This window comes from Fundulus heteroclitus, chromosome 3 (genome assembly GCF_011125445.2).
Source record: "Fundulus heteroclitus isolate FHET01 chromosome 3, MU-UCD_Fhet_4.1, whole genome shotgun sequence".
Lineage (NCBI taxonomy): Eukaryota > Metazoa > Chordata > Actinopteri > Cyprinodontiformes > Fundulidae > Fundulus > Fundulus heteroclitus.
This window is the reverse complement of record NC_046363.1, coordinates 46420925-46438885: the sequence shown is the minus strand read 5'-3', so window position 1 is coordinate 46438885 and position 17961 is coordinate 46420925. Positions and strand designations below refer to the sequence as shown.

The window sequence follows — 17961 nt, the reverse complement described above, 5'->3', positions numbered from 1 at the left end:
ACCTGTTCACCTGTTCAAAGTTACAAACGCAGTGACGACACTAATAATTAGCATATTCAGCTCTGATTGGTTGACCCCAATGGTCACAGCCTCTTGGTTCTGTGTACCTGCAGGCTCAGTCCATTCTCCCCTCATCGCTCAGTTCTCAGCTGCTGTCAGGAGTCGGCCCGCAGTGACGTCATCAGGCACAGATCAGACTGAGCTCCCGCCATCATACGAAGGTCCAAAAGAGGTTTGCTCTTCCTTCCAGCCTGAGGGAGAATTTGATCACTGGCTGAACTCAAACTGCACCGAAATGGGCTTTAACTTTTACTACTAAACTTTTCCAAATGCTTTAATCTGGCAACACAGCCAGATCTGGCAACACAGCCAGGTCAGAGCGTTTCAGGAGCACAAGCTGTTGAAGGTTCAGTCTAGAGTCACCTGGAGCCGTTTTCATCCCTGAAGCCTCTGTATGAGTAAGACTGTAATTAATAGAAAAATCATATATAAGGTCCAACTGTGGTAAAATGATGCCTTCTCAGACACAGCTCTACTCTAACAAGATTTATCTAAGCAGAATAAACTCAGAATAGAGTTTAAGGTCACCTGAGCTGCTGCTGTCAACATCTTCATCTTCTAGATGATCCAGTTGGTTCTGACTCTCAGAGTCTGACCCGTTTCTGTCCTGCTGGCTGAGCTTTACTTAAACTGAACTCTCTTTCAACGTCTGGACCTGAAAACTGGATCAGAGTTTATCTGCTCAGCTGTAATCTGCCATTACTTTCTAACATAGAAAGTACTCCTGGGTCAATGTGATCTTGTGGAAAGAGTCTTGAGATGACGGGTATATAATAAATTAGCACTATATAAATAAAGTGAAGTTAAGAGGCTTTTAAATGTGAGGAATCATGCTCTTTGGTTCTGAGCCCAGCCCAGGATCAGGTAGGGTGACAAGAGTGAGTAGGAATATAAATATTTGGGGAAATGGAAGCAGAACCACCTCATTCATCCAACATTTAGACTCTCACTTTCAGTATTTTCAGAAATAATCCTTCTTTAGGGACTTTCTGAGTATTTAGCAGATTCAGGGTTTTGTACAGAGAAAAAAACGTCCCTAATATCTGAAGGACTGACCAGGAGAACAGCAGAGGCGTCTCCTGGTTGGTGTTTAAGGAATTCAGAATAATACGTTCCTGTGGAGTAAAATCATCAGGCTCCACTGTTGCCTTGCAGCAGGAAAGTCTTGGGTTTGAATCCCGGCCTGGAGTCCTTCTACACGTCCTCCCTGTGGATGTGTGAGTTCTCTCTGGGTACTCCTGCCTCCTCACACTCCAAGAACACGACTGATGTCCTGTGATGACTGGAGTCCTGCCCAAGGTGGACCTGCTTCCTGCCTGATGAGATAGGACCCCCCCCCCCACCCGTTGACTGTGTGAGGAGGAGCAGATAAAGTCAACGGATTACTCTGAGATTTCAGCAGCGGTCCTCAGGATCCTCGATATAATCTGAGCCCAGATTGAACCGTTGGGTTTTATTGGAGCAACAAGTTCCCGCTGTATGGCACAGAAACACAGAGGTCTGTTGGTGCTTTTATTGTTTTATTAGAGGAATATACAGTCAGATTATAAAAATACACCACAGATGGATGATGAGGAAGGAAATTAAACATCGGCATGAGGAAAATAAAAGCATCTCACCCAGTTTTATAAATGTATCTGCACAGCTGAGCGCTGCAGGCTGTGAGCGGTAATGACGCCTCCTCTCTGCTCCGGGGTTTGGGGAGCGGGTTAGAACCCGGTCAGCGTTAGTCAGCTGGGTCATGACCCGGATGCATAACTCTGCGGTTCTGAATGCGGACGATGAGTTGATCTATGACTAAAACCTCATATGGAGCGAAATGAAACGTCAGAGGAAACGTGACGCAGTTTGGCTTGATCAATTTTTCCCAAATGATCTCCAGTAAATAGTTTAGCTTGATGTGAATCTGACACGAAACGAGACGACATGAAATCGAGCTGGACCTGTCGTCTCGTTTCGTGTCAGATTCACATCAAGCTAAACTATTTACTGGAGATCATTTGGGAAAGATTGATCAAAAACGGAACTTTAAGGTAAGTTGATCGTCGACGCAACAAAGATCTCTCATAAAAACCCAAATGTGCAATGAAACAGAATCGGACCTTTTCGGAACCGGCTAAGCAGCTGACCGGCGCTGATTTTAGCGGATCTACATCCACACGGATCCAGGTGAGGATTAAAAACTTCAAACGGCAGCCGCTCACCGATCGATAAGTCCAGAAGTCCTGGTTCTGAGGTTACGGTCTGGTCTACGGAACCGGAACCTCTTCAGACCCACGTTCAGGTTCCCGTCTCCCTGCGGGCTACAGCCTGATGAAGAGCACGCCGGTCACCACGGCGAAGCCCAGCAGCATCATGGCGACCTTGGGGATGCGGCCGCGGGAGGAGGCCAGCTCGTGGGGCAGGATCTCCATGAAGGTGATGTAGATGAAGGTCCCGGCCGCCAGCCCCTCCAGCGTGCAGCGGGCCAGCCGGTGCCGCGGCGACGTCTTGGTCTCCGTGAGCCCCACGCCGAGCGCGATGCCCAGCGGCGACATGACGGCGAAGGCGAGCAGGCAGCCGGACACCACGGCGCGCCGCAGCCGGCCCTGAGACAGCGCCGCGCTCAGGCTGAAGGAGATGACGCTCTTGTGGATGAGCAACGCCAGGCAGACCTGCAGGACCTCCTCGCCGTCCTCCAGCAGCCCCACCGCCAGCCCCTCGAACACCGAGTGCAGCGACAGAGAGAAGACCAGGACGAAGGCCCGCAGCGCCGACTGCGAGCCCAGGTCGCCGTGGGCGTGGCCGCCGGACTCCAGCGAGCCCCGGCGGCGCTGGTGGCGGCCGCTCCCGTCGCCCGCCTGGACGCCGGAGTCCGCCATCAGAGCGCGGCGCTCCTCCTGGAGGGAGGAGGACTGGTCCTTACAGGCCAGGACGATCTGCTCCAGAACCAGAACCAGGAAGAAACCCATGGCCACGATGAACTCCGGCAGAGGAAACTGGAGCTGGAACACGACAAAAAACAAAAGCGTTAAACGTGCGGAATCCAAGGTACGGAGGGTCCAGAACCAAGCCGCTCCGGTTCTCCTTAAAACTGGGCCGGAAATAATCAGAACAAGCAGCAGAATCTGGAGCTTCTGCCACGCGTTTCATCTGAGACAAGTTCTGACCCGAGGAGCCGGACCCAGCGACCTTCTCAGCAGAACCAAACGTCTACAGGAACGTGGAAGATCTCCCCAAAAAAGTTCTGGACCAACTTCAAGGAACCAAACGTTCCCTGAAGGATCCAGGATCCAAGGTTCTCCCCAGAAGAACCGGACGTCCGCCCACTCCTTCCTGTCAGACCGCGGAGCAACGAAGGAGCACCAGGTTCTGACCCAGAAGCGTGATGTGTGAGGCGTGACGTGTGAGGCGTGTCGTGTGAGGCATGACGTGTGAGGCGTGTCGTGTGAGGCGTGACGTGTGAGGCGTGACGTATGAGGCGTGACGTGTGAGGCGTGTCGTGTGAGGCATGACGTGAGGCGTGTCGTGTGAGGCATGACGTGAGGCGTGTCGTGTGAGGCGTGACGTGTGAGGCGTGTCGTGTGAGGCGTGACGTGTGAGGCGTGACGTATGAGGCGTGACGTGTGAGGCGTGTCGTGTGAGGCATGACGTGAGGCGTGTCGTGTGAGGCGTGACGTGTGACGTGTGAGGCGTGTCGTGTGAGGCATGACGTGTGACGTGTGACGTGTGACGTGTGAGGCGTGACGTGTGAGAAGTGTCGTGTGAGGCGTGACGTGTGAGGCGTGACGTATGAGGCGTGACGTGTGAGGCGTGTCGTGTGAGGCATGACGTGAGGCGTGTCGTGTGAGGCATGACGTGTGACGTGTGACGTGTGAGGCGTGTCGTGTGAGGCATGACGTGAGGCGTGACGTGTGAGAAGTGTCGTGTGAGGCGTGACGTGTGAGGCATGACGTGAGGCGTGATGTGTGAGAAGTGTCGTGTGAGGCGTGATGTGAGGCGTGTCGTGTGAGGCGTGATGTGTGAGGCGTGACATGAGGCGTGTCGTGTGAGGCGTGTCGTGAGGCGTGTCGTGTGAGGCATGACGTGAGGCGTGCCATGTGAGGCGTGACGTGTGAGGCGTGACGTGTGAGGCGTGACGTGTAAGGCGTGTCGTGTGAGGCGTGATGTGTGAGGCGTGACGTGTGAGGCGTGTCGTGTGAGGCGTGATGTGTGAGGCGTGACGTGTGAGGCGTGACGTGTAAGGCGTGTCGTGTGAGGCGTGACGTGTAAGGCGTGACGTGTGAGGCGTGTCGTGTGAGGCGTGATGTGTGAGGCGTGACATGAGGCGTGTCGTGTGAGGCGTGTCGTGAGGCGTGTCGTGTGAGGCATGACGTGAGGCGTGCCGTGTGAGGCGTGACGTGTGAGGCGTGACGTGTGAGGCGTGACGTGTGAGGCGTGACGTGTGAGGCGTGACGTGTGAGGCGTGTCGTGTGAGGCATGACGTGAGGCGTGTCGTGTGAGGCGTGACATGAGGCGTGTCGTGTGAGGCATGACGTGTGAGGTGTGACGTGTGAGGCGTGTCGTGTGAGGCGTGATGTGTGAGGCGTGTCGTGTGAGGCGTGACGTGAGGCGTGTCGTGTGAGGCGTGACGTGTGAGAAGTGTCGTGTGAGGCGTGTCGTGTGAGAAGTGTCGTGTGAGGCGTGACGTGTGAGAAGTGTCGTGTGAGGCGTGACGTGTGAGAAGTGTCGTGTGAGGCGTGTCGTGTGAGGCGTGTCGTGTGAGGCGTGATGTGAGGCGTGTCGTGTGAGGCGTGATGTGAGGCGTGTCGTGTGAGGCGTGATGTGTGAGGCGTGACATGAGGCGTGTCGTGTGAGGCGTGTCGTGAGAAGCATGACGTGTGAGGCGTGACGTGTGAGGCGTGACGTGTGAGGCGTGACGTGTGTGGCGTGTCGTGTGAGGCGTGACATGAGGCGTGTCGTGTGAGGCGTGTCGTGAGGCGTGTCGTGAGGCGTGTCGTGACGTGTGAAGCGTGACGTGAAGCGTGTCGTGAGGCGTGACATGAGGCGTGACGTGAAGCGTGACGTTAAGCGTGTCGTGAGGCGTGTCGTGTGAGGCGTGACGTGAGGCGTGTCGTGTGAGGCGTGACGTGTGAGGCGTGTCGTGTGAGGCGTGTCGTGTGAGGCGTGACGTGTGTGGCGTGACGTGAAGCGTGACGTGAAGCGTGACGTGAAGCGTGACGTGAAGCGTGTCGTGAGGCGTGACATGAGGCGTGACGTGTGAGGCGTGACGTGAGGCGTGACGTGAGGCGTGACATGAGGCGTGTCGTGAGGCGTGTCGTGTGAGGCGTGACGTGAGGCGTGTCGTGTGAGGCGTGACGTGTGAGGCGTGTCGTGTGAGGCGTGTCGTGTGAGGCGTGACGTGTGTGGCGTGACGTGAAGCGTGACGTGAAGCGTGACGTGAAGCGTGACGTGAAGCGTGTCGTGAGGCGTGACATGAGGCGTGACGTGTGAGGCGTGACATGAGGCGTGTCGTGTGAGGCGTGACGTGTGAGGCGTGTCGTGTGAGGCGTGACGTGTGTGGCGTGACGTGAAGCGTGACGTGAAGCGTGACGTGAAGCGTGTCGTGAGGCGTGTCGTGAGGCGTGTCGTACCTTGATGCCGGCGTCCCTGAAGGCCTCGCCGGTGTTCTGCAGGAAGTCCGGCAGCAGGTCCAGCAGGCAGGTGGCCAGGAAGACGCCTCCTGAGAAGCAGCTGATCCAGCTGAGCAGCCGGCGCCGGACTTCTGCAACGACACAGACACGGTTCTGGTCCGCTCTCCGGGTTCGTGAAGCCTTTCTGGGTCAAGATCGCATGCAAACACGTTCCACAGAACTCCTGCGGTTCTGGACGTGACCCGGACGTACCTGGGTCGGCGCTGCAGCGGCCGCCTCCCCGAACCACGCAGAGCGGACCGAGTCCAAAGAGCAGCGTGACGCACAGCAGAACCACCAGCGCGCCCAGTTTCAGCTCCAGAACCGGAACGGCGGCTGGGTCGACCCGGACCGGTGCCGTCCGAGGAGAACCGTGGACGGAGGCGGCGTCTGTCAGCAACATCTTTGGGCTTTTCTGCTCCTCCGCAGGTACCAGAGCTCAGAACCGGGCTCTGTCAGACAGAACAACACAGCAGTTAGGGTCCAGAACATCAGGTTATGGATTTAGACCCAAACCCGGTCCAGAAACAGATGAGTCCAGATCCAGTTCACTGATTTGGTTCTGAACGGTCTCTGAGATGGTCAGGTGACCAGAGGACCTGCAGGAAGCAAGGTCCAACAGAAGTAACCCGAACCAGAACCAAGTCCAGGTATCGGGAACAGACCTGGACCGTGAATTCTGGCCGGATCAAATGAAGCTGGCCGGACAGAACCTTTCTGACATGAACAGAACCTTTCCGACATGAACAGAACCTTTCCGACAAGAACAGAACCTTTCCGACATGAACAGAACAATCCCAGTTATGTTTCTCTCTCTTTACCAGAATCAGAACCGGGATTTTAGCTCCTTCGTGGATCTGGACTTATTCTCACCCTGGACCTGTGGTTCTGGCTAAAAAAAGTTCTGGGACCGGAACAGAATCAGAAGTTTGGATCTGTACTCACGTGATCTGACGATTAATCAGAACTTCTCTTCCCATCGGAACTTTCCTCCAGTCCGAGTCCCGCTGAGCCTTCGGTCCGTTTACAGCCGGAACCAGGACGAGTGCAAGACCCGAACCAGAACTTTTTAACACTTGATAGAAAAATCCACGCGAGAATCACCGCGTGATTCCCGAACCTTCAGCGTCCCGTCCGGCGGTTCCGACCAGTCATGTGACCCACCTGTTGGCAGACGCAGGCAGGGAGAAGGTTCTGATCCGGACGGAGAGGGTCCGGGAAGTTCTGACTCAGTTCCCATCAGCTGATCCCGCCTCATCCCGGAGCTGACGTCAAACATCCCGCAACGGCGCAGCGCCGCACTTCCGGTTTCCCGCATAAAGCGAAGCTCCGCTTTAAAGTTTAGATTCTCCATAAAGTTGTTTCCAGGCCAGAGGGGACCCTGGGTTCCTCTGGTTCTGTTCTGGTTCTGTTCTGGTTCTGCTCCCATGAATCCCTCCCAATGGACCAGGTCCAGCTCAGACTCTTCATGGACGGTTCGGTCCAGTGATCCTGGTCCGGCAGGTGGACCCTCCTGGTCCGGCAGTGGATCAAGCCGGACTCGTTGAGTCCAGTAAGGCTGAGCGGAACCGGCTCCCGTCACACCTGTCAGGTGTTCCAGGTACGGGAGCCGGTGAGGACAGTTTGATCTGAGCGGAGATGATCAGAACTCATCAGTGTTTCTAGGTTCTGAATGCGGTTCCGCCCTCTGAGGTGGACTGGTCGGTTCTGATTAGATGTTTTTAAGCAACTTTAAGAATTAAAAATTAATTTGAACAACAACGTCAGGCTCAGGTCCCCCTCTCTGCTTTTATTTTGAAGCTCCCGGCAGTTTTCCGGCGTGGTTGGGTCCAGCTGCCCCTCCAGCCTGACAGGAATCCTGGAACAGCAGGAGTCACTTTTATCACACATTAACCAGAAAGGCCAGAGTCCGATTCCCAGAACATCTGTTGGTCTGGAGCCCAGATTACACAACAAGAACCTGCAGCCACAATTTTAACTCTTTGACTGAAGGATTTTATGCATCCTGTCACAAAAGAGTCAGTAATGAACTGTTGGTGATGCCTCCAGGTAACCATTAATTAACTAAGGAGGTTAATGAAGGTGAGCTGAAGGCTGGGCACTGTGGACAGGAAGCTGCAGGATAAAGGTGAGGCCTCACCTGTCTCCCATTTAAGTTCTGCTCAGTTTAGTCCACTTCACACTGAGTTTGGCTCAAGTTCACCAATTAAAGTGTTAGAAACAATCTGTGCAGAAGTTTTACACCAACCTGTTTCATCAACTTACAAACAGGAGAGATAAGGACAATCCTGACGAGGCGGCCATGTTGTAGAGGGAAGCCAGGCTGATCCCCACAAATAACTGTTGATCCCTGAAGTGAGGAAGACTTGCAGTCCACCTTCCTCAGGATGGAGGTCCATCACTGTGAGCTGCACTCTCTGCTCTCATGGCCTCCTCTACACTGAGGAGACGCTCCATACGCAAACTGTCCTCCTACCAACAGGATGCTCCTCATCGCTGATCCTCACTGTCCCGACGTTCTTCGCAGATTTGGGCCAAACGTCTTTCATTGCTGCCCCCCCCCCCCCAGCACGGAGCAACATTCAGCAACATTCAGCGTCTGCATGCATTTCAAACTTTTCTAAACAGGGGCCTGACTGAAGAGTGGAAGTGAGCTGCTCGGTAGACTGGTCTGTGTCCAGATGTTGTGATATGAAATGTTTCTGGTGCCTCTTGCTCAGCTCTACCACAAAAAAGAGATTTCATCTCAGGAGACTTCCTGGTAGAATATTAAATCCTCCCATCCAGGAACATCACACGGCCCAACCAGAACCCCCCAGATGTCTGAGGAGCAACAGCAGGACCTGAAGTATAGGATGACCCCACAGCAGAGGCCTCAGGCTCCTGGTCGCGTTTTCCTGGCAGGTTAAAGATTAATCCAGAGATTATAATTAGCGACCCTCTGTGTCGATCAATCCAGCGAGATCTTACAGAAGTGCAGGTCCAGGTCCGCTCAGCCAGAACCACGACTGGTCCAGGCCCAGCTGAGCCACAGGAACCGCTCAAAAACAGCTGGATTTGGAAGAGAACTCTGTCCTCACTTCCTAAACTTGGACCTTAGCGACTCAGAGGAACCACCTGGTCCCAGGTGTGGGTCTGAAGCCTGAACCAGTACTTCTACAACCCAGCTGGTTCTGGTACTGGGTCCAACCCCTCAATGGTACCAACTGGACACAAGCAGCGTCCTGCAGAATTTAAAGCTTTCCCGTTTCCACCTGCAGGGGGCGCTGCAGCCTAACCAGCTGTTGGCTCATCCTCCAGGTCCCAGCTGGTTGGTTCCTTTGACTTTTCATTACACCTTGATTAAAGCAGGTAAATTAAATTAAATTAAATTAAATTAAATTAAATTAAAGCAAAGCATCAGCAGCCAGTTTTACCAGGACCAGTTTATCATGAAAGAAATGGCAGGCCTTAAACAAGATGGAAACTCGTTAAAACTAAACAAATTGTGCTCATTAAAACCTTTAAAATCTCTTTTTAGTCATGTTGTTGGTTTAATTTGAGGAATTTTTGCTTTTCTGACTGATGGTCCTCAGACTATTTCCAAAAACAAGTTATTCTCAAAGCATTTCAGGCCTTCAGAGAGTTGCTGAAGTTAAACATGTCAGTAGAGAGAGGCTCAGAATCTGAAGCAGGAAGATGGTGGAAACAGAGAGAGCTGATTGGCTGATCCACCTGAACAGAGAGAGCTGATTGGCTGAACAGTGGAGGGAATGAGCTCAGAAACTTCTTTAACAATCAGACAATTATTAATATGTAGACAAGATAAACTTTATCATCCCCATAGAGGGAAATTAATTAGTTTCAGAGGCCCGATGGGTTAAATGCGGCTCTAGTGACATTTTTATTGAGGATAAATAAATAGGAAATACATTAAATAATGTTGTGCCATTAGATCATGGGCAAAAGATCAGACTGAATTAGGAACAACATGTAACATGAGGGAGAAATCAAAATTTGTGGTAAGCAAAGGAATTTCACACATCCACGCAGACAGCCTCTCTCAGCAGGGTGCCTGCTATGAAGCCAGACTCTCCACTCTTCCTTCCTGGGACTGTGAAGGAGAAGGTCCCCTGGGGGCCAGCCCCATGCGAGCCACATGGGACTCAGACTCACAAGCATCTCAGTGACCCACAAGCTGAGAAAAATGTGGATCTGGATGCCCAAAGTGAACCGAACTGATGGCAGCGACAGGTTTGGCAGAGAAACAAACAGGGAAAGTTAAATGGTTTATTTAGATGGTTTCTGTAATGCATTTAAATTGTTTTTTTTTTTTTGTATTGTTTACTTTATTTTTATTGAACTTTTTAGAATACAGACAAAAAAAGGGCAGTCAAAACAAAAAAAATATAGAACCAACAAAACAAATATAACATACTAGGGGGAAACTTTTATTCCAATAACTCAAAGATCAAGGGCATCCATCATAACCTAAGTTAGTCCTGTAACGTTGATGTGAGGTTTATCCATTTTCCCATTTGGCTTGACATTTTTCTTCCTGTGTTCTCAGTCTATGTGTTAGAATCTCCGTCTCATATAATGTGTTCACAGTCTGTATCCATTCCTTTGTGGTGGGGGGGTCAGATTGGCCCCACTTCCTGGTTATTACCTTTTTGGCAGCCACCAACAGAATTTTAAACAAACCGTCATTATTAAGAACAACATTGTCCAAAAGGCCTAGATATAGAACCAAACCGGTGTTAGGTACTGTGTAACCTAATATTGTTAAAAATCTTTCTGTGTATTTCGTTCCAGAACTGAGTGATTTTAGAACAGAGCCAGAAATTATGTGCATGGTTAACATTAGATGCTCCACAATTTCTCCAACACAGTTGAACAGTAGATTTAAATTTATTGATAGTTTTAGGTGTTATAAAAAATCTGATTATATTTTTCCAACAGTGTTCTCTCCAAATTCTGGAAGAGGATGTTGTAGTTTGGGTCCTCCAGATATTCCACCAATCGTCTTCCGTTATCTGAATTCCTAATTCCTTTTCCCATTTTGTTTTTATATCTAGAGTATTAGAGCCTCTATTTTCCAACAGATACTTATAGATTAAGGACACTGTTCTATATTTTTTTCCTTTGTAGGTCTCAATCAACATTTTGACAATTCCATTTTCCTTTTGGTCTACTCTGTGTTTTATCTCTTTGTTATAGAAGTCCCTTAATTGTAGATATCTAAAATTATCTTGAGTTCCAAGGGCAAATTCTTGTTGTAGTTCCTAGAAACTTTTAAAGTACCCATCTTTAAGAACTACACATAACGCTGTTAAACCTCTTTCTGTCCATTGTTTAAATCTTAGGTCCTGTGTAAAATATTTGTTGTAGGCTGGCCACTGAATCAAACCCAATTGTTCCTCTAATTTACATTTCCAGATTATATGTAACCATTTGCCCAGGGTAAAACTGGTAACGGCATTAACTTTCTCAAGTCTATTCTTAGTGGTCTCTATATCTCCAATGATACTCCGCAGTTCTCTTCCGTGGACTTTTTGTTCAATATTTTTCCATTTCGCCTCGAAATTTGTGTCACTTATATTAATTATGTGAGTCATTTGGGCAGCCTGGTAATACTCTCTAAGGTCCGGTAGTGCCATACCTCTTTTATCTTTTAGTAACTGTAAAGTTACAAATTTTGTTCTGGGTTTTTTTGCGTTCCATATGAATCCGGATATAATCCTGTTCCAGGATATATAAGTCATCTATATTTTTTGTTAATTGTACTCCTAGGTATGTCATCATAGTAGAATTCCAATTTAAATTATATTGTCTACGAATCTTTTCTGATGGTGAATAACCAAATGTCAAAACCTGTGTCTTTCTCAAATTTTATTTATATCCTGAGTAGAAGCCAAATATCTCTGTTTGATCAGACAAGGCAGTGAATTTTCCGGGTTTGATAAATAGCAAATTACATCATCTGTGAACAAGCCTATTGTATGAAGTTTATTATGTATATTAATACCCATGAGTTCCTTATGTTGTCTTAAGTGTTGTGCCAGTGGTTCAATATAGATTGCTAATAATGTTGGTGATAGACAGCAGCCCTGGCGAGTCAACGCTCCAGTCTTATATTGTCAGTTAGATTTCCATTAATCTTGATTCTGGCCACTGGTGATTGGTATAAGGTCCTTACACACTGTACAGCCTTTTCATTGAAGCCAAATTTTTCAAGTGTTTTATATAAGAAGTTCCAGCTTACGCTGTCAAAAGCTTTCTCTGCATCGAGACTGATTAAAACAGCTTTTATTTTTTTATTTTGAATATGGTCTATGATATGAAGTGCACTCTCTAAATTGTGTTTTTAAACACATGGAGCTAATCGACGTAGCTCCCGTTAGCATCCTTCAAACCATGCCATTGCCGATCTAATTCGAGCATGTTTAATGGTTATAACAAACGTTATCTCCATAAGAGTTTTACACACTGATGGGACATTGATGTTTGCGTTATCCGGTCCGCTCATTACGGCTAAAATAAGCTGAAGGCTTTTAAAGTTAGCGCCAAAAGTCCGGTAGCCTAAATGCTATTAGCTTCCGGTAACTTCCGTTTTCCCAGATGCACGACTACGATTCGTTTCAAGCGTAAGGTTTGTTTCGCTTCGCTCCACCGTCGTTAAATAGTGCTATGAGCGTTATTACCGCATTAATACGGAATATTAACACCGATTTAAAGGTGTTTTTGTATAACTTTAGGATTGACCGATTTTCGCGACCAATCGCTACAGCGACCCCTAGCCTCCCGTAGGTATAACCACATTAATAAAATCAAGAGTTCAAAAGGTTACTGATGTTTACTGAGAAAATCCTTCTTTAAAATGTTATTTATCAAATAATGTTTTAACTGAGGATTTGCATTGTGAATGGGCTGAAACACATACCAAATGTTCTGAATTGGTTAAAATAATTTAAGCTCATTCCACATCTTTAAGATTAACTTTAGTTCTTTAAGTTAGATCTGCAGTGAACCAGGATTCACTGAATCATTGTGATCAACTACTTTAATTTATCTGTTTCTTATGTCTGTACATAGTTCCTTACCGCCTTTTTATCTTAATTTTGCTTAGTAGTTTTAGTTCAGTTTCACTAGCCTAGTAGAGGATTTCTTGATTGAAATATTGTTAATTCAGATAAACAGCATTATATAGTGATAATTTTATTTCTGTTAATAAATTCTTGAACTTGAAGAGAAGTTGTCACTCATTTATTCTCTATGAGTGCAGAGTTTGCTGTTCAAAGAACACCAGTGATCGAATCATCCCTTTGAACTATTGTCCTGATATCAGGTTAAGAGCTGATTATCACCAGACAATACTTAACAGTGTTATTTATTAAGATGCGCAGAGAAAAGGCGCCTTGATCTGCAGCGATACGCTTTAAATTCTGTATTTGTGCCGCGATCCAGGGACCAATTTAACTATCACCTCTCCTCCTCCTCCCAGAGATAACCGGACAGATGCGCTGCTCTTTGTTTTTTTAATTTTTTTCCATTTCATGTCGGTAATTTAGCCAAATCTGACAGGTCAGAACACATTAATGTCAAATAGTCAAAAGTAGTAAAATGTATGGTGAGTAAACATCAGTAAATCATAACGGATCTCAGTAAGGTGATTTAAAACATTTTGATGCTGTGAGTGAATAAATTTAGTTTTTATCATCATGAGACACTCATTTCTCTCCTTTGACAGGAGCGTGGTTCTGCTCATAAAGACGCAGGAAGTCCAGCTACCTTCCTGCGGTTTGTTCTTCCCACAGATGGAGGAAGCTGATCAGAGTTGGTGTGAAATAAACTCCTCCAGGTTCCTCCAGGTTCTTCCGGGTCCGACCGGTTCTGTGGGCGTTTCAGGAGAGCGATGCTGTCAGATGAAGACAGCAGAACACCAGTGAGGAGAAGCTGAACCGGGGAGTAGTTCTTCCCCAGAGACGTTCCACGATCCGAGGAAGGTTTGAGTTATTAATGAGACGAGGGTTTAGATACGTGATGAAGGGCAGAAGGTTTGGAGCTAATTACTGCTGGAAGACAGAGGACCCGGGTTCTGGAGAACTCTGTTTAGGTCCAACCCTGGATCAGCTGTGGCGAGGCCAGCAAAGATTAAACTTTCACTTTTAAAACGTAAAGGAAAAATAACAAAACCCACAATTTTTCTTAGATTTTTATTTAATCCCTCCACAAAGTCCTCCAGTGAGACCAGACATGATAAAAATAAGTCCCACATCAATATTTCATTTATAAATTAAACATTTCTTCTGGCTTTTTATACGTGATCATAAAAATATTAAAAGGATCAAAACTAGAAAAACTAAAAGTAAACCCAGATTCTGTGGGAATCATCAGAACCGTTCAGTAGAAGGAACCTCAGGAACCAACAGGTAGAACATGGAGCCGGCAGCGAGAGAACCGATGGTCTTTGTTTGGGAAACAGCAGCAGAGACGTTCCAGAAATAAATAAAACCGCACAGAGAGCCCCAGATTACCCAGAATGCCCCGGGGCGTCTCCTCTTGGACCGCAGGGGGGAAGCAGGAGGGAAACATCAGGAGATCTTTAAACCATCCATGGCTTCTCTAAGGCACCAGATGAGGAAGCGTTGGTGGGAATCGTTGCTGTTTGGACCCTGCAGAACCGCATGTTTGGCATCAGAACTTAAGCTCAGAACAGAACTTTTGATGGGAATGCTGGAAACACCTGAACCCAGAGTTCTTTAGACTAAACGGGTCAGCGTGAGCAGAACAGGAACCAGCTCAGTCCAGAGGAGGTGTAACTGTACCACGTGACACTGGGAATCCGGTTCTGGTTCTGGTTCCCACCTTAGTGTCACCGATGTGATTATGCTGCAGGGACAGAACCAGCAGAGCAGCAGAAAACCCAACCAGAAAATAAAGCTCGGATATTTGTGAGGAACCGGGCCTCCGAGGAGCCGGGCCTCCATGGAACCGGGCCTGGGACCAGAATCGGAACCCTGGGGGCTGCAGCAACGTTTTCTCTGCCACGATTCGGACTTTAAGGCTTTGAGACTCGGACCCACAGGGAGGAAACGTCTGGGAGGTCCAGAAGGTCCAGAGGTTGTTCTTCAGACTGGTTCTGATTCGGAGCAGCTTGCGGTCCGGCCCGCGTCGCTGAGCTTAGAACCAGATTTAAACAAATTTAGTGCAGGAAACGTTTTATTTCAGCTACAAACACTCCGCCTGTCTGTCCGGCCGTGGTTCCGATCCGAGAGGAATGTTCCTTTAAAGAAAATAAACCGGGTCGCTTTAGAGTCCAAACCGGACGGTTACACCTCCCTGCCTGCTGCACAGAACCCAACGCCTTGAAAGCAAAGCGGCCTCTGACGCCGCCGTCCGGTCAGAACCGGTCCAGAACCGGACCCGACGGTCCGTCTGAGGAGCTCACAGGAAAAGTGTCAGTGCTGCCAGGTGAGTCCCCCAGGCGCGGCCCTCCTCCAATCAGCTGGGAGGGGGAGGGGGCGGGGTCATACCTCCAGGGAGCAGTCGGTGGGGGGGCGGCGCTCGGCCCCTCGGCACCGCTCCAACTTCTTGATGACCTCCGAGACGACGCAGACGGAGGAGGTGAGGCTGAGCAGGAAGAGCAGGTCTGCAGGAGGGAGACACAGATTATAGTTATAAAAGCTTTATTACCACAGAAACTATAAGAGAAAATTATTTTTATTATTATTATTAGTTATTAAAGCTTTATTACTACAGGAACTATAAGAGAAAATTATTATTATTATTATTAGTTATTAAAGCTTTATTACCACAGGAACAATAAGAGAAATTTATTATTATTATTAAAGCTTTATTACCACAGGAACGATAAGAGAAAACTATTATTATTATTATTATTATTATTATAGTTATTAAAGCTTTATTATCACAGGAACTATAAGAGGAAACTATATTATTATTATTATTATTATTATTAGTTATTAAAGCTTTATTATCACAGGAACTATAAGAGGAAACTATATTATTATTAGTAGTTATTAAAGCTTTATTATCACAGGAACTATAAGAGGAAACTATATTATTGTTATTATTATTATTATTATTATTATAGTTATTAAATCTTTATTACCACAGGAACTATAAGAGGAAAACTTTATTATTATTATTATTAGTTATTAAAGCTTTATTACCACAGGAACGATAAGAGAAAACTATTATTATTATTATAGTTATTAAAGCTTTATTATCACAGGAACTATAAGAGGAAACTATATTATTATTATTATTATTATAGTTATAAAAGCTTTATTACCACAGGAACTATAAGAGAAAATTATTATTAGTAGTAGTAGTAGTTATTAAAGCTTTATTAGCACAGGAACTATAAGAGAAAGTTGTTATTATTATTATTAAAGCTTTATTATCACAGGAACTATAAGAGGAAACTATTATAATAATTATTAAAGCTTTATTACTACAGGAACTATAAGAGAAAATTATTATTATTATTATTATTATTATTATTAATAAAGCTTTATTACTACAGGAACAATAAGAGAAAATTATTATTATTATTAGTAGTAGTAGTTATTAAAGCTTTATTAGCACAGGAACTATAAGAGAAAGTTGTTATTATTATTATTAAAGCTTTATTATCACAGGAACTATAAGAGGAAACTATTATTATAATAATTATTAAAGCTTTATTACTACAGGAACTATAAGAGAAAATTATTATTATTATTATTATTATTATTAAAGCTTTATTACTACAGGAACAATAAGAGAAAATTATTATTATTATTAGTAGTAGTAGTTATTAAAGCTTTATTACCACAGGAACTATAAGAGGAAACTATTATTATTATGATTATTAAAGCTTTATTACTACAGGAACTATAAGAGAAAATTATTATTATTATTAAAGCTTTATTATCACAGGAACTATAAGAGAAAACTATATTTTTATTATTATTAGTTATTAAAGCTTTATCACAGGAACTATAAGAGGAAAATGTTATTATTATTATTATTATTATTATTATTATTATTATTATTATTATTATTATTCACCAAAGCATTATTACCACAGGAACTATAAGAGGAAACTATTATTATAATAATTATTAAAGCTTTATTACTACAGGAACTATAAGAGAAAATTATTATTATTATTATTATTATTATTATTATTATTATTAATAAAGCTTTATTACTACAGGAACAATAAGAGAAAATTATTATTATTATTAGTAGTAGTAGTTATTAAAGCTTTATTAGCACAGGAACTATAAGAGAAAGTTGTTATTATTATTATTAAAGCTTTATTATCACAGGAACTATAAGAGGAAACTATTATTATAATAATTATTAAAGCTTTATTACTACAGGAACTATAAGAGAAAATTATTATTATTATTATTATTATTAATAAAGCTTTATTACTACAGGAACAATAAGAGAAAATTATTATTATTATTAGTAGTAGTAGTTATTAAAGCTTTATTAGCACAGGAACTATAAGAGAAAGTTGTTATTATTATTATTAAAGCTTTATTATCACAGGAACTATAAGAGGAAACTATTATAATAATTATTAAAGCTTTATTACTACAGGAACTATAAGAGAAAATTATTATTATTATTATTATTATTATTAATAAAGCTTTATTACTACAGGAACAATAAGAGAAAATTATTATTATTATTAGTAGTAGTAGTTATTAAAGCTTTATTACCACAGGAACTATAAGAGGAAACTATTATTATTATAATTATTAAAGCTTTATTACTACAGGAACTATAAGAGAAAATTATTATTATTATTAAAGCTTTATTATCACAGGAACTATAAGAGAAAACTATATTTTTATTATTATTAGTTATTAAAGCTTTATCACAGGAACTATAAGAGGAAAATGTTATTATTATTATTATTATTATTATTATTATTCATCAAAGCATTATTAACACAGGAACTATAAGAGGAAACATTATTATTATTATTAGTTATTAAAACTTTATTACCACAGGAACTATAAGAGAAAACTATATTTTTATTATTATTAGTTATTAAAGCTTTATCGCATGAACTATAAGAGGAAACTATTATTATTATTATTATTAATTTTATTAAAGCTTTATTACCACAGTAACGATAAGAGGAAAACTTTATTATTATTATTATTATTAAACCTTTATTATCACAGGAACAATAAGAGGAAAACTTTATTATTGTTAATTATTAAAGCTTTATTACCAGAGG

At 44.7% G+C, this 17961-nt stretch overlaps 2 protein-coding genes across 3 annotated transcripts in view; both read right to left on the bottom strand.

Annotated features, from left to right (window-relative positions):
- Positions 1 to 1563: 1563 nt before the first annotated feature.
- LOC105919158 (zinc transporter ZIP1) lies at positions 1564 to 7509 on the bottom strand. The gene is made up of 4 exons (XM_012854409.3): positions 6657 to 7509; positions 5925 to 6163; positions 5673 to 5803; positions 1564 to 3044 (listed from the first exon to the last, which is right to left on the bottom strand). Exons 2-4 carry the CDS (start codon positions 6112 to 6114, stop codon positions 2364 to 2366), a joined length of 1002 nt encoding a protein of 333 aa, XP_012709863.2. The 5' UTR covers positions 6115 to 6163; positions 6657 to 7509; the 3' UTR covers positions 1564 to 2363.
- Positions 7510 to 13890: 6381 nt separating this feature from the next.
- The window catches only part of atp2c1 (ATPase secretory pathway Ca2+ transporting 1), a 30031-nt gene continuing 25960 nt past the window's right edge, over positions 13891 to 17961 (bottom strand). The window contains exon 27 of one of the 2 annotated variants that reach the window (XM_036135607.1): positions 13891 to 15342. In XM_036135607.1, coding sequence (XP_035991500.1) covers positions 15221 to 15342 — 122 coding nt within the window. In that variant the 3' untranslated portion in view covers positions 13891 to 15220. The remainder of the gene's footprint in view (positions 15343 to 17961) is intronic. The other variant, XM_036135608.1, reaches the window with a different exon arrangement.